The sequence below is a fragment of the Pundamilia nyererei genome, unplaced genomic scaffold, assembly GCF_000239375.1.
Source record: "Pundamilia nyererei isolate P.nyererei 1_Seehausen unplaced genomic scaffold, PunNye1.0 scaffold00119, whole genome shotgun sequence".
Lineage (NCBI taxonomy): Eukaryota > Metazoa > Chordata > Actinopteri > Cichliformes > Cichlidae > Pundamilia > Pundamilia nyererei.
Genome location: NW_005187520.1, coordinates 726,303 through 740,430, shown reverse-complemented (window position 1 = coordinate 740,430; position 14,128 = coordinate 726,303). Strand labels below are relative to the sequence as shown.

The window sequence follows — 14,128 nt, the reverse complement described above, 5'->3', positions numbered from 1 at the left end:
TCAACTGGTCTAGAGCTCTGCAGGCAACTTTTAGAACTGGTCTATGTACAATTAGACTTGTGTTGAAATAATCTAGAACGTTTTATAACTCAGCTCAGTCAGTTTAGAACTCTGTGCCATGCTTATTAGACTGGATCTACCTTATCCAAAGTCTATCCAACAAACTTTTGAGCTAAGATATAGTTGGTCCAGAGAAAGCAAAGAACCTTAAACCATGTCCACAATTCTCATAACTTGTCAGGCTGCTAGCTGCTGTGTTTGCTGCAGATTCAACAGCCCAAGAAGTCTGTAGGGATGATGCTGTCTGTCCCGAATCAACTTGAACAGAAAAGCTTGTCTGTTAAGCCAAGTTGGTCCACATACAGAAGATTGCTTATTCCTGTTCCAACTGGCACGAAAAATCACAGCAAAGTCCAGTTGGTCCAAAACTCTATAAGGCAGCTCCAACTGCATCAGTATGCAAGTGGTGTGCAGTTTTATGTAATCCCTCATTCATATGTGGTCCATATTTCAGGTTAAAGTGGCCAGGAGTTTTGCAGTAAGCTCTAAGGCTATGGACCAGTTATCTCAGAATACTTCTGGCAGCTTCTTACAACACGTGCTGTGGTCCAGATGCAACTTATCCAGATGCATCTGAGATCTTTTTTCCATTGCCTGTTGGTCTTTAGCATAGGCTATTATCCAAAATCAAATTTCAAAATTTACCACCATTTGGCCTGTGGCCACTGTTTAATCCCCAAGCAAACAGGATTCGCATAAAGATTAATTAAGCAGGAGGTTTGAGAGTTTGTTGTGACTGTTGTTGACAGCGCTAATTTCAAATTCAGCCAGTCAGGGTATAAGACCTTGTGAAATTCTCACTAGGTTCACAGATGTGGAGATGTAAACAATATTTGTGCCAAATGACAACCAAGAGTCATTTGGTGTTGGCTGCCATAGAGCCGTGAGGAGCTCCATCCAAACAGAAAGTGAAAATCAGATTCAGTCCCTCTGCTCAAGTGAGGGATGAATATTTATCAGTGAGGGTCAGGCGGAGGGAGGAGAGGAAGAAGACGATGATCAAAGGCTCAGTTCTGCTTTGTTCTAAAGGAGGGGAGAGATGGACAGAAAGAGAGGAAAAACAAAGGTGAAGGAAGGAAAGAACGAATCTGTTAAAAAAACAAGTGTTTTTATTATGTTTTAGTGCATTGTTGCATGATCACTTTGATGCATGTAAGATTTTTCAAACCATGGCAGCAACCTTAATTTCATTTCTAAAAATAGGTTAGTCCATTATACTGCTAAAGTAACGTGGTTCCCCCAAACAACTACTGTTCATCTGTGAAAATTTCACTCAGCAAGACATGAGCAGTACTTCTACTAAACATACAGCATTCATCAGAGTGCCACTTTACCTGTATTAAGGATTATTTAGCTGCTGGGAATTCCTGGGTATACCCAGAGAGCAAGGTTTCCAGACGGTGTACGCAAGGTTAGAAGAATAATACAATCTCATGTGGTTGTTGATTGGTGGAAATAGCATTCACTTAACCAATAGCCTAGATGCTTGGCTGCCCAGATAACAGTACAATTGGCATGGAGGAGTTTAAGTGTCTCAGGGTCTTGTTCATCAGTGATAGCGGTTTTGCAGGAGGATGACAGATGGATTGGTGTGAGTTCTGGCTAGTTAACCAAAGAAGGAAATCGGGACTATAAGCAGGACAAACATGATACTCCACCACCAGTGGGGTAGTTCTCTACACCAGTACTACGTGGAGTACTCCGCATATGTGGAAGGAAATGTATGCGAAGGGAAAGATACACAAGGAGCTCAGTTCTTTGGAATGGAGTCAGAGTAGACTTATTACACCTCAACATCAAATGGAACCAGCTAAGGTAGCTCCCGATTGCCTTTTTGATGAGGTGTTTTGGGAGTGGACACACTGGAGAGATTACATCCCTCGGAAGACTTGGGAATGCTTAGCTGTCCCAATAGAAGAGGTGGGGGAAGCCAATGGAGCGAGAGATCTGGGCTTTTCTGCTTAGACATGAATGGAAAAAGATTCAGTTTTCTGTAGTACATAGAGAGATCTATGTACTACAGAAAAAAGTTATTCCCACCTTCATATGAAAGTACCCTTTGTGTCAACTAAGAAAAACACCAAACAGCTAACCAGCTAGTTCTACACTTGGTAGTTACTTACCAATAGATTTTTAGGTCTGCAGAGTAAAGTCAAAGCAGAATTGGGCAACTCCACTGATTGCAAAAGTAAGTCAGATTGTGCAGAATTTAATGAGGACATTATAGGTCTTTTCCAGAAAAGTCTCAGCAGCTCATTTTAAGTCATATTTGAAACTACAAGTTGCCCGTTACGCAAATTCCAGTTATTTTTAGAGTAAAGATGCCAATAAAGCACATTAAGTTTTAAGGTACAGGTTTATAGCTACCTTGTGATTAACAAGTCACTATAATATGAGGAAAACATAAGATGTTGAACTTTACAGCTAACCTCAACTATAAAATCAAAGGTGGTCCATTTTTGTTTCCTACCTTGATTGTAACGAAGAAACTAGTTACATGAAACTAGTTTTATATCACAAACAAATTTGCCTTGCCAGAATCTGCAATGCTTGCTGTAAGCCAGCTCTACAAACGAAGGTACTCATATCATCTGACAAGAATACTTCTCAGTGCTTGGTATTTGTCTGTGTTTTCTTTCTACAATTAGAAATGTGCTTTAACGTAGAATGGAATAATGAGTGCTTTTTATTCTTTTTGTCGAGACTGCAGACCAAAGCTTGTTTACTCAGAGGGCAAAAAGCTCAGTGAAAAACATGAGGAAACTTTTAGTTTAGACTAGTTCAAAACATATATTAAAAATTAAGTAATTTAAATCATCAAATTTTCATAACTGAGAGGGTAAGTGGTCTGCTATAATCTATCATATTTCAAAAGGAAACCATGCAACATTGCTCATCAATCCCATAGAAACTTCCACACAAGACACCCCAAAAAGCCAGATGATCTGATTAGATTGTGGAACACCTGTCTGCATAGATTTGCATATTAATGAGAGAACAATGATCTCCCAGAAATTGCTTAAACTCCTTTATACTTTAACAAGTTCAAATTGATACCAGATGTGTAGCATTGCCTATGAGCTAATTAGCTTAATTAGCAGGAAACGGATAACTAAAGAACAATATGTACCAGAGCAGATGATGGGATTACATTTTGTTTGGCCTCGCGCTACATGGATTTGCATATTAATGAGGTAAAATTGTTTTAAAGCTTAGCATCGTTGATGACAAATTACTTCGTTTTTGTGACCGTACTCTTTTCTTGTGGTGGGACATAAGGAGATCCAAGCACTGTTTGTTGTACTTTATTAGCTATCTGTAACAACTAGAAAGGAAACATGAAGTGGCTGTTGATTCCAGTTCTGTGTTATCGATACTGTTTGATCATTTTCTGAACTCTGGGGGTAATATAACCATTTCACAGCCATCTTTGGATAGGGACTGGGCAAGTTCACCTTTCCTGAGCAATCCTTAAAACAAACATTGATTTCTGTGTTTCTGCTTTGCATTCATGCATTTGTCTCTGTCACTTTCTCAGCTTTTACTAAATTTAAAAGCCAGACACCATGTCCCATCTCTCTATGCCTCCTTTTACTGACTCATCATCTTTATTCCTGACGTTGGACTTTTCTTTCCTGCATCTTGAGCCTCAGCAGTCTTTAGTTTCAGCTTTGAATGTTTTCTTTTTTTGGCTTCCCTTGCTGCACTTTATGAACAACCCCACCTACCTACAATTCATGTGTTTAACCATGGAAACAGCATAACCATGGCAACCCGAGTCAACCCCCCTCTCCCTCTCGGCAGAAATGGCTGACCCACCAGAGGCGTTTTTGTGTTTTAATGAGGCTGAAACACCATGAGAGACGACAGAAAAGCTAATGAAGACAAGTGCGTTAAAAAAAATACAGAAGTTGTCATTTTTAATTAGCAGAGAAGTCGTAACAAGTATGGAGGATTAGTTCTTGTCATTGGGTCTGTCACCATGAAAGGAAAAAAATCTCTGCAGTGTAAAAATTAATTATATTTTCTCTTTGTCAAAAAGCTTGAACAAACTACACCAGGATGAATCAGCATGATGGGAGCTGAAAACTTACTGACCCACTTCCATCGTTATCAACCAGCTGGATAAAAAGTGAAATCCTTTTAAAGCAGGAGAACAGAGAATCAAATGTAAACTGTCATGTTTAATGGAAGAGCAACTCAGCAGCAGTTTGTCTGATAGAGCAAAAATCAAAGGGATTTTACTGCAGACTAGAAACTCGTTCTTTGATCAGAATCTTTATTATTTTAACAGAAAAATACACAAACTTCCCTCATTTCTGTTGGTGGACAAAACCAGTCTATCGTTTGTTTGTTTTTTTAATTTATCCTTTCACAGCAGAGATTTTTCCTGCATCCACCATCATGAACTACCAACCATCACATGCAGTGTGTTTTGTGGCAATAAATTAAACTAAACTCAACTGTAAAAATGTTTGAGGTTGAGGATAGCTAGCTTTGACTGCCACCCAATCCACAAGGCCTCCCGGGTGCTTTGGTGAGATGTTTCAGTCATGTCCTACTATGAGAAGTCTCTAGGTGCTGACCTAGTGAATGAGTAGAGAGATTAAATCTCTCTGTTGACTTTGGCTCTCACTTGAAAGAGCTGGAGGAGATGGCTGACGAAAGGTAGATCTGGGCATGTCCACTTAAACTGCTGCAACCCTGCGACCTGGACCTGGATAAGCATTAGAGGATGGCTGCATACTGTTTAGTTTTAACTTTAGGATCACAGGTACCAACCTCATTATTTGAAATTCTTGCCATTTTTGTAATATAAGCACCCACTATCATAACAATACATATGGGAAAGCGCAACAGCTCCCCTTTAAACAGCCCATTTCCATTTGATTTGTGAAAACAGGCTTTCATTTCTGATTAAGTCTCTTCATCAGCTAACGATCTGAATTCAGAGTCTAAGAATAGCCTGATGCAAATCTGAGGCAAATGCATTATTTATGATTTCGGGGCTGTATAAATAAAATTCATTTGGCTTGCATCAACTTCTTTACTCCCAAACATCTATCTAAACAGCAGGGAGTGGTGGAAGTGGAAGTAATGATAATGGGATAATAGCACTGCATAAAGAGTCAGATAATGAGGAAATATAAATTAAATGTCACTCTACTCATTCACTTCCTCCAACAACAAATCAAGCTAAATAGAGAGAAGAGTGACAATTTAGGGGAAGATTAAAAAAAATCAGATTTGACTTTATTTAGTCCTTCCCGTGGAAAAACAACACCAAACTGAACAGCAGCGACTAACAATAATAAAGAGGGAATAAATTTAACTTACTCCCTTTAACCAAACCTCTTTGCTTCCTGCACTACAACAGGAAGTTAATTCCTTAACTTAATTAACGATAGTGGGACGACTGGACAAGAATTTGTCCCTTCCTGCAACACAACAGCTGGAGCTTGGAGACAAAAATAGGACTACATGAATAAATCTGTTGGCTCCGCCCCACTGAAACATAACCAAACATCACAGAGTCACAGTCATGAACATGAATGAATTAAACTCACTGCAAAGAAAACAGAAAACTAAACTGCAGAGAGTGACAGCAGTGATGGTACATCGGCAATATACAGTAAGTTGAACTAACATGAAAGGACTCGACTCTTTCACTCCCTGTAACAGTTACATTGAACAGTGATAAAGGTAGAACTAGATAAACTGAAATAATACCACTGGACTGTGACTGATCCATCTTCACATTAAACACAAAACTTTACAGCGCTCACACTGATATGACACACACAAGTTGGTGACTTATTGTATTGTTCATGGCAACCGTCTCACCTCCCACCAGCTTCTTCAACACACTGAGTGCTCTAAGGGTCATTCTTCAAAGTGCAGGGTTATAGTACTGGACAGGTGCAGTAGAGTTTAACCCAAACCAGGACTTTTATCTAAACATGCTATAGTCCCCAGTCACACAGGCCTAGAAACAGCTTGGCAAACTCCTAGCAACCACTGATTGCCGGGGAATAATGAGCATTCTCTGACAAGCTGCAACTGGTTGCTAGAGTTGATGACTATCATTATGAGATTGACACTTGCCCCATGGTAGTCACCGGTTGCTAGGAAAAAAATTATATTCTCCAACTGGTTGTTAAGTGGTTGCATGTACCGGCATGATGTTGCTAGGTGACATCAGTCACAATAGTGTGACACTGAAAGCCTTCTGCGATTTTTTTTGTGCCAAACATATTGCCATGGTCATGCTGAAGACATAAAGTGTTCAGACATAAAACTCACTAACTACTAGCCAAGATGTAGAACTGTGAAGAGGAAATCGACAACATTCACCTTCAAAGTCAAAGAAATGCCTTTTGAAAAGTATTGGCTTCAGTAGTAAGGCACAGCTCTTACTCTTAAAGCATTTCTTCGAGTTTTACTACTGCTCTGTGACTGGTTAGTGAGTGCTTGTGGATAAGTCAGTGCCTTCATGTCGTGAATGATCCTTGGCAATCGGTTAGCAATCAAAGCCATCTCAGGGAGTTTTTTGGTGCAGCATCCTCTGTACTCTTTACTATCCTGGGTTATTGACTAGTCTCTGCCTGTGTGACAGAGGCAGCCAGTAAAATAAATGTAATAACAATAATAGTAATAAATAAATGACTGTTCCTTTCAATTTAAATTGATTACAAATTGGAAATTTACTACACATAAATAGTTAATCTATATATATATATATATATATAAATATTTAAAAGTAGTTAATAAATGTAAAGGCCTGCAGACTAATAGTCTGGTTACGTTCCAGCATCTGTGTGAGTATCGAAAGGAAGCAGCGGCCTCGCACTCCTCCAGATGTGAGTACAACTTCATCTGGCACTGGTTTTCCATCCTATAAACTGCAGCGGTCCCCGCTGTGACTCTAGCTCCGCCTCAGGAAGTTGAACCAGTGTCTGTTGAGCCAGGCATCGGAAGCAGCCAGCTGAACAGCCTGCCAGCTCCCCACAGGGTGGTCGGTTTGAATCCCTGCCCAGACACAGACACAACCTGCCAGAGAGTGAGAGAAAGGAGTTAGTATGCATGTCTGGACACATTCTTCAGCTTCACCATATCTACAGGGTGTGTGTGTGTGTGTGTGTGTGTGTGTGTGTGTGTGTGTGTGTGTGTGTGTGTGTGTGTGTGTGTGTGTCCATGCAGGTGAAGAGGTGAATTCCCTCCAAACTGTGCAGGCTTACAGAGCTGAGAAGAAGTGTGTTTCAAAAATATAATGTCACAAAGAGTTTCTATTTTATCCTCATAAAAAATGCAGTAAAAAGGGAAAATCAGTCAAATGCGTATTTGGTCTATCCAACCTCTGGCTTTAATGGCAGCAGTGCTTCTAAGGACACTTTCACATGTTTACACAAAGGGACTGAAAGTATCAGTGAGCCGCGTTCTCTGCAAAATGATCTCAGAACAAGACACAGCAACTAGAGTGAAATATGATTTAATAAATACAATATGCAGGAATTCCAATCGGTTACTCTTAAAAATTGTTTTCCTGAAGCGCACCCGCAGCTCATTAAGATTTCAGACATGCTGTGCAATATATTTAGAAGCATGACGGGGAAGAAAAAAGACCAAAACCAAGTAAAATATTTGTTAAAAAAAAAAAAAGCAGGCGCTGACCAAATTACTTTTTACTCACAGCAGATGTACTGACAAGAATTCTTAGACTAAGTAACACGGTAAAAAAAGACTCAAGGGCATTACAAAACCTAACCACATGAATATAAAATGAAGCCAGATCAAAAAAATAGAGTAAAAATGTATATAAAAATAACTAAATTCATATCTGAAATTAGTTCTGCTACAGTTAAACTTAGCTTGTATGTTTTACTAGATCCTGAATGTGGTTAATCAGACGGGATTTTAAATCTCGTCTGATTAACCACCGCTCACCACCCTGCAGGTGGGTAGTTTTACAACTGCACAACCCACGTGCACCCTGTCCCCACCGTTTTTATACATCATGTGCTTTCCCTGCCATGTGGGACATACTGCTAAATATAAATATCTACAAATGTCAACAACACTTTCAAAATTAATTCTATTTTTCAGTAGTAACCACTCAAAGTAAAGCAGCTGTATTTTAAACCAGCTAAGATGAGGTTGCTGTGGTTAACAATATTACAGGGGGGTTCCTGGTTGGCTTCAGCCTTTATTTGTGGACTTGTGGCCTGTTCTCCCCATCCTTGTGTGGGTTTGCTCCAGGTGTTCCTGTTATCTCCCCCAGCAAGATTAGGCTAATTGGATCAGTTAATTCAGCCTTTCCTGAGTCTACCCTGCTCCGTTTAATATGATATAGGAGTAAGGTTTGGCTGTGTTACACCCACATCCTCAACAAGCACATTAAAATAACAACTAGAAAAGCCTTTCCAATTTAGTCTAAAACATGCATTTTGGTCTTGCTGATCTTCTGTCACAAGTTTTCAATTCCGGTATGCCAAACAAACAAGAAATCTATAAGAAGGGGCTAATTGCTAATCAAACCCGACCAATAACAGCCCCCATCACTACTGACCAGGCTACTAGTCTAGTGAAGTTAAGGAGGAAATATCAATTCCTATAAATCTGTATATATTTATAGACGTTTAGGACATTGTACTGGGAGCACAGTCGACACATATAGAACCTCATTTGATTCTAATTACTGAACTGTCACTAACATTAGTGTTGTTTTACATCATTTGAAACTTTGACATGTTTTTAGTACACTTTGAAACTTGAGCCCATGATCTCATAAGGAAATTATTCTCTGAGATCAGAGAGTATGGGAGGCTAGACCTGTGTGCCCATCGACTTCTTCAACTGAAAGTCTTTACGCAGCTGCAGGATTCGCCCTCTGCAGGCCATTAGAAAGAACGCAGGTTTAAGCCATTTCTGAGCATGTTTGCTTTTCAGACCCAGAAGCTGCATCTGTTCTGTTGTTAGAATCTATGGAAAGAAGCCATAAAATGGCATTTTACCTGCTCTACGCACTAGTAGACAATACTAAATGAGATAGAAAGCAGCAAAGACTCATGATTAACAGTAAAGGCAAGAAAAGAACACAGATGTAAATCATCGACCAGCAAGAGTCACAAAACGCCTGAGTCAGCATTGCAGTGTGCAGATGTTTTTGTCCTTTCAGCCCCAATGATTAACTTGGTTCCAATCCTGCCCTTCATTATATTTAGTAATTTCTGCTTTGACAGTTTTACAAGATGTCTTCAAAAAGAGCTGCAGCATCTCCACCACCTGGGAGCGTTTGATTATCTGCCTCATATGCCGCACTCGACTGAAGTAGGTTTCCTCGCCCCCGCTGCCACATAAAGAGGGCCAGCCTCTGTTTTTTGGTGAAGGCGGATGCTCAATGTTCCTCCTTCACTTCTGAAACAAATAAAAAACCCTGGTCATTAATTTCTGATGCACTGAGCTCTCGCGCTGCAGGGTGACAGCATCTGTTGAAAGCTCCAGTAACTAATTGCATGAAAGGCAGTTCTGTTGTTGTTGGTCGGGGGATTAGCTTTTGTGCCCTTTTTGATTTATATGGAAAGACTTATAACACCACACTGCATAATTAAGTCTGACTTTTTTCAGCTGCTTGCAGATTTACCCAAAAACACTGAACACACACACACACACACACACACACACACACACATATGCACAGTCTAGGTACTTCTCTGCTTGACCACACAAACTTTGATCAGTTGAAGGACAATTTACTGCAGACATGCTGCCAAACGTACAGTCTCACACTCACTGTGCTGATGTATCAAAACTGCAGTGTGTGCTGTTTCTACAGATGGAACTTTAATCAGGGTTTAAAGGAAATTTGAGGTAAACTTTTTTTCTTTGTGCGTCTGAAGATTTAAAGGGAACGCTCAGACTCAGAAACAAAGCTGGTAGAGACGCCTGTTTGTTCCCCACCGTTTTCATTCAAACTGTGTCGCCAGGAAACAGCTTGGATCCAATAAATTACTCCTGTGGCTGCGCGTTTCGCTATCAGCAAAGTTCACTCTATTTTCTTACGTGCTCTGCCTTTATTAGACTTCACTGCTGGTTTACTCTGACGAGGCTCCGAGGCAGCTTGAGAAAAGGCTAACAGTCCAATCAGGTGGTAGCATGCCAGCTGAATGAGAGCCAAAGCCTCCCCTTCCTTTGTCACACTTTGGAGCAACGTTGTTGGTTGCCCTATGGTGTTGTTGATGAGTGAACCTGCCTCATCACATCAGCTCAGAGCAGGTGAGGAAGCCAAGTCAGTCCTTCAGGAGGGGCAGGACTTGGAAGGCCGTACTCTCCCTGCTCAGAATTTGTCTGGATTTAATTGGATTTTCTTTCCTATGCACAACAAAAACAGTTTTGTATGTTCTAAAGATGGAATATGAAATGTTATTCATTCTCCAGAAGTGGTTGAAGAGCTGGTAATAAACTAATCTTGGACATATTGGACTAAAACCACTATGAAAATTCTGTGACTGTGGCATCAGCATTAGGTTTTTGATTTTTACATAAATATCTTAACAAATATTGGATAAATTGAAGATTAATTGTCTGTATCTAAATGTATGATACATATCTCTTAGTAACTTTCTGAAACACACAAATTCACACCCACTTCACGGTGTGACTGTGGAACTCAGAGTGGATTATTTGTGGCAATTTTCATGCACACAACTCAATGAAACACAATCTGTTTTTGCATAATTTCAGCAATTTTGAACTTCACTCTAAAAGTAAAACGACCAGCTTTAAGAGATAAAATGATGGACATTAGTAATAAATTGCTTCATACCACATAAGCAGCAATTTCATGCAAACATGACTAAACTTCCATGTTCGAGTAGAGGACATGTGTACATCAAGCTGCAGCATCTGGAACTGAAAAATGAAGCTCATGCAAATGCCAAAAATTGTAATTCTCAATTGGTCAGTCGAGGCTGGCTCCGAAAATAAACATGTTTACATCCAGGTACAAAAAACAGCATTGGTCTATTTAACTGCTTTATCCCTTAATCAAAAGGGGGTGAATTTTACAGAGGGTGAATTTTTATTTAACTCACCCTTTTAAATGATATTGACATAGGTATGGCATTAACTACATCTATTTTAATACGTGGCTCTTTATTTTTAGAGGCTCAAATGCCACTGGACAGTTGATTGAAAGCCGTTTCATGGCCAGGCGAGGCCTATTCTCTCCATAGATTGTGACAAATTAAGCAAAGAAGATCTGTTTCTGTTTCAAAGTAGCGAAGTGAGGGAGGCTCTAATAAACCTAGAGGGTAACTCTCACATTGCTAAGCTTAAGCTTTAAACACAGTGCTCTGAAAGCTAACGAGTGATGCTTCATCCATTAGTTGTACACAGTTTATGGTTTGAATATAAGAATGGGTTTCATAAAACAGTTTCATAAGAAATAACTCTTTAAGACATGAAAGCATATGAAATGATTTTGTCTCTGTCTTTCAGTGGTTCGGTGATCTGGTGACTCCAGTGTGGTGGGAGGATGTTTGGCTAAAAGAAGGTTTTGCTCATTTCTTCGAGTACGTCGGCACTGACTTTCTCTTCCCAAAGTGGAACATGGTGAGTGTAAACTTGACTTTTACTTCATTTATGAACAGGTATTAATGTGCCAGCCACACTATACCTTTGTTAGAAAGTTACAAAAAACATTTGTATTTTTCATTAATTTCATCATGACTACTGAAGTCAGAGAAAACTGCTGTTTAATCTGCAGTAATTTGACAGTATGGCTCTCGTCTGGTACCTCCTGGCCTTTCCACAGATGGGTGAGCAACATCAAAGACAATCGCAGGGTACGGGACAGATCACGCATAGATCACAAGCATGACATGCCATGGCTAGCAGAGGAAGCAGCCAGTGTAGGCAGGTGAAAACAAGATCATTAACCTGTCCTCAGTTAGATTTGCCTGTTGGATGGGTGCTGGATCAGGATCACAACCACAGGTAAAGCTTAAAAGCACAATGATGCTGCTGGTGGTCAGTGGGATAAACTGAAATTAAAGGTTGGCCATTTTTTAGGTTATTTAATAGAAATATGGATTTTGCACTCATAAATATACATAATTTTATGTAATTATAGAATCTAACAAATATGTCTTTGAATTAATCCTTAATTAATAACAAACATAGGAATGTGTGCTTGTTTCTGGAGGCTGCCTTGTTGCCCTGCCATCTTGAGGGCGAATGTTGCTGTTAACTGTGTTTTATGTATGGTGCTATAGAGCACATATGTACTATGTCAAACGTGGAGCAGAAGAGAACTTGTAGGTGTTCAAGTGCTATCGGGGCAAATTTTAATTCAGCACCCTGCAACAAAGTGTCTTGATGCATGCACAATCATCCAGGTAAGGAAAACCAAGAAAGCTGATTTTGTTCATCACCACATAACGTTTTCAGTGGGAGAAACATGTCGACACTCATCCAAGTGACGTCTTCAGTCTCTTGGACCGTTCAGCAAAGAAATAAAAACTTAAAGGGAACAGACATCAAATAAAACCACAGACATGGATAATTCAATAAACAGATAAGTTACATACATGAAAAAAAGATACTTAATTGAATCAAATAAAATTAACAAAAAAGAATAGTAAAAATAAAACAAGCCTTGAAGGCATTGTTAATACAGTAGTGCTGGGGTGGGAGGATCAGTCCAGCATGGATGAGGAATATTTGAATTTGAGCGTAGCAGCTTTCTCATGTTGCATAACATCATTTGTTTTTGTTTTTACAGTTTGAAATCACTGATAAATAATTTGGTTACATTCACATATTATACGTATCCAAGTCCAACAATCAGTAGCGGTTTTTGATACGGGCGACACGGGCGGTTGCCCGGGCAAGCATCGTGGTGGGGGGCGGCATCAAAGGCATCGGCAAAAACAAAAAACAAAAAAATGCTCGTACTCATGCTGCCCCGACATCAGCCAGCACATATTGGGAATGTCATAGGCAGCGGTAGGTTTTCTATCGCCCATTTGCTGGGAGTAAGGGCGAGGTGCGCCTGCTGCTTGCGGCACAGGGAGGAGAGGGCGGGGTGGCGGGGGACTTATAATTTGCACTGATGTTTTTCTGAAATTCTATACGCGAAAAGTGAGCGCGAGAGCCCTCGGTGCGCCTGCTCGCTGCTGAAGTCAAAGTAAACTTTATTGTCATCTTGGCTGCATGCAGTACACTATAGAGAGAGACTACAGGACGAGGCTCCAGTTTCAGCAGTGCAAGTAAACAAACAATAAATATAAGAAGAGTAAGTAAATAAATATACACTTTAGGACTCGGGGTAAAGGGATCAATAACAATTTAAAATTTATATTTTATATTTTGATGATTTAATGTCTCACGCACAACCTGTGGAAAGTGGAGGGAGACCTGCTGCCTCCAAATAGAGCACATTTCATTCATGATGTTTTCATCCATAATGATGTAAATCCAAGCCCATCATGTATTCATGATTTGAATCCTGGGTTGTGTGAAATCCCAGAAATACACCTTAGACAAAGTGAATCTGTGAACTAAGGTGTAGGTCTGTTAGGTTATGTTGTGGTGATCCTTGGGTTGGGGGACTTGTGTTCATACTGGAGTTCAAAATTTAAAAAAATTAAAATAAAAAAAGTTCAAAGCCATCAGGTGCTCAGTTTAGAAAAAATAGAAAATAAGAGGAAGAGAAACGAGCAAAAGATGCAGGTAAGCAGATGTGTCGTTGGATAATGGCAGGTCATCCTGAAACAATCAAAATCAGAATCAGAATACTTTATTAATCCCTAAGGAAATAATGTGGATTACAGTTGCTCCAAGAAGAAATGGTATAAATACTAACAGTAACAGACTAAACTCCAAACAATACATTATGTTACAGACTTTAATATTCATTAGTCATTGTCAATTGTTGATTTGTCCTGTTCTCATTGTATGACGAATTACGATAGCTGTTTGGTAGCTGTTTGCATACAATGCATACTCTCTCTCTTCATATGTGTGAGTGTTTCCCTGGTGAATTTCGACAACAGTTTCATGTTAATGT

At 39.7% G+C, this 14,128-nt stretch overlaps 1 protein-coding gene across 1 annotated transcript in view; it reads left to right on the top strand.

Moving 5' to 3' along the window:
* Positions 1–14,128, top strand: part of LOC102204797 (thyrotropin-releasing hormone-degrading ectoenzyme) — a 266,230-nt gene that overhangs the window by 182,580 nt on the left and 69,522 nt on the right. Inside the window, exon 6 of the mRNA XM_005742288.1 lies at positions 11,557–11,670. Within this exon, the coding sequence (XP_005742345.1) occupies positions 11,557–11,670 (114 nt within the window). The remainder of the gene's footprint in view (positions 1–11,556; positions 11,671–14,128) is intronic.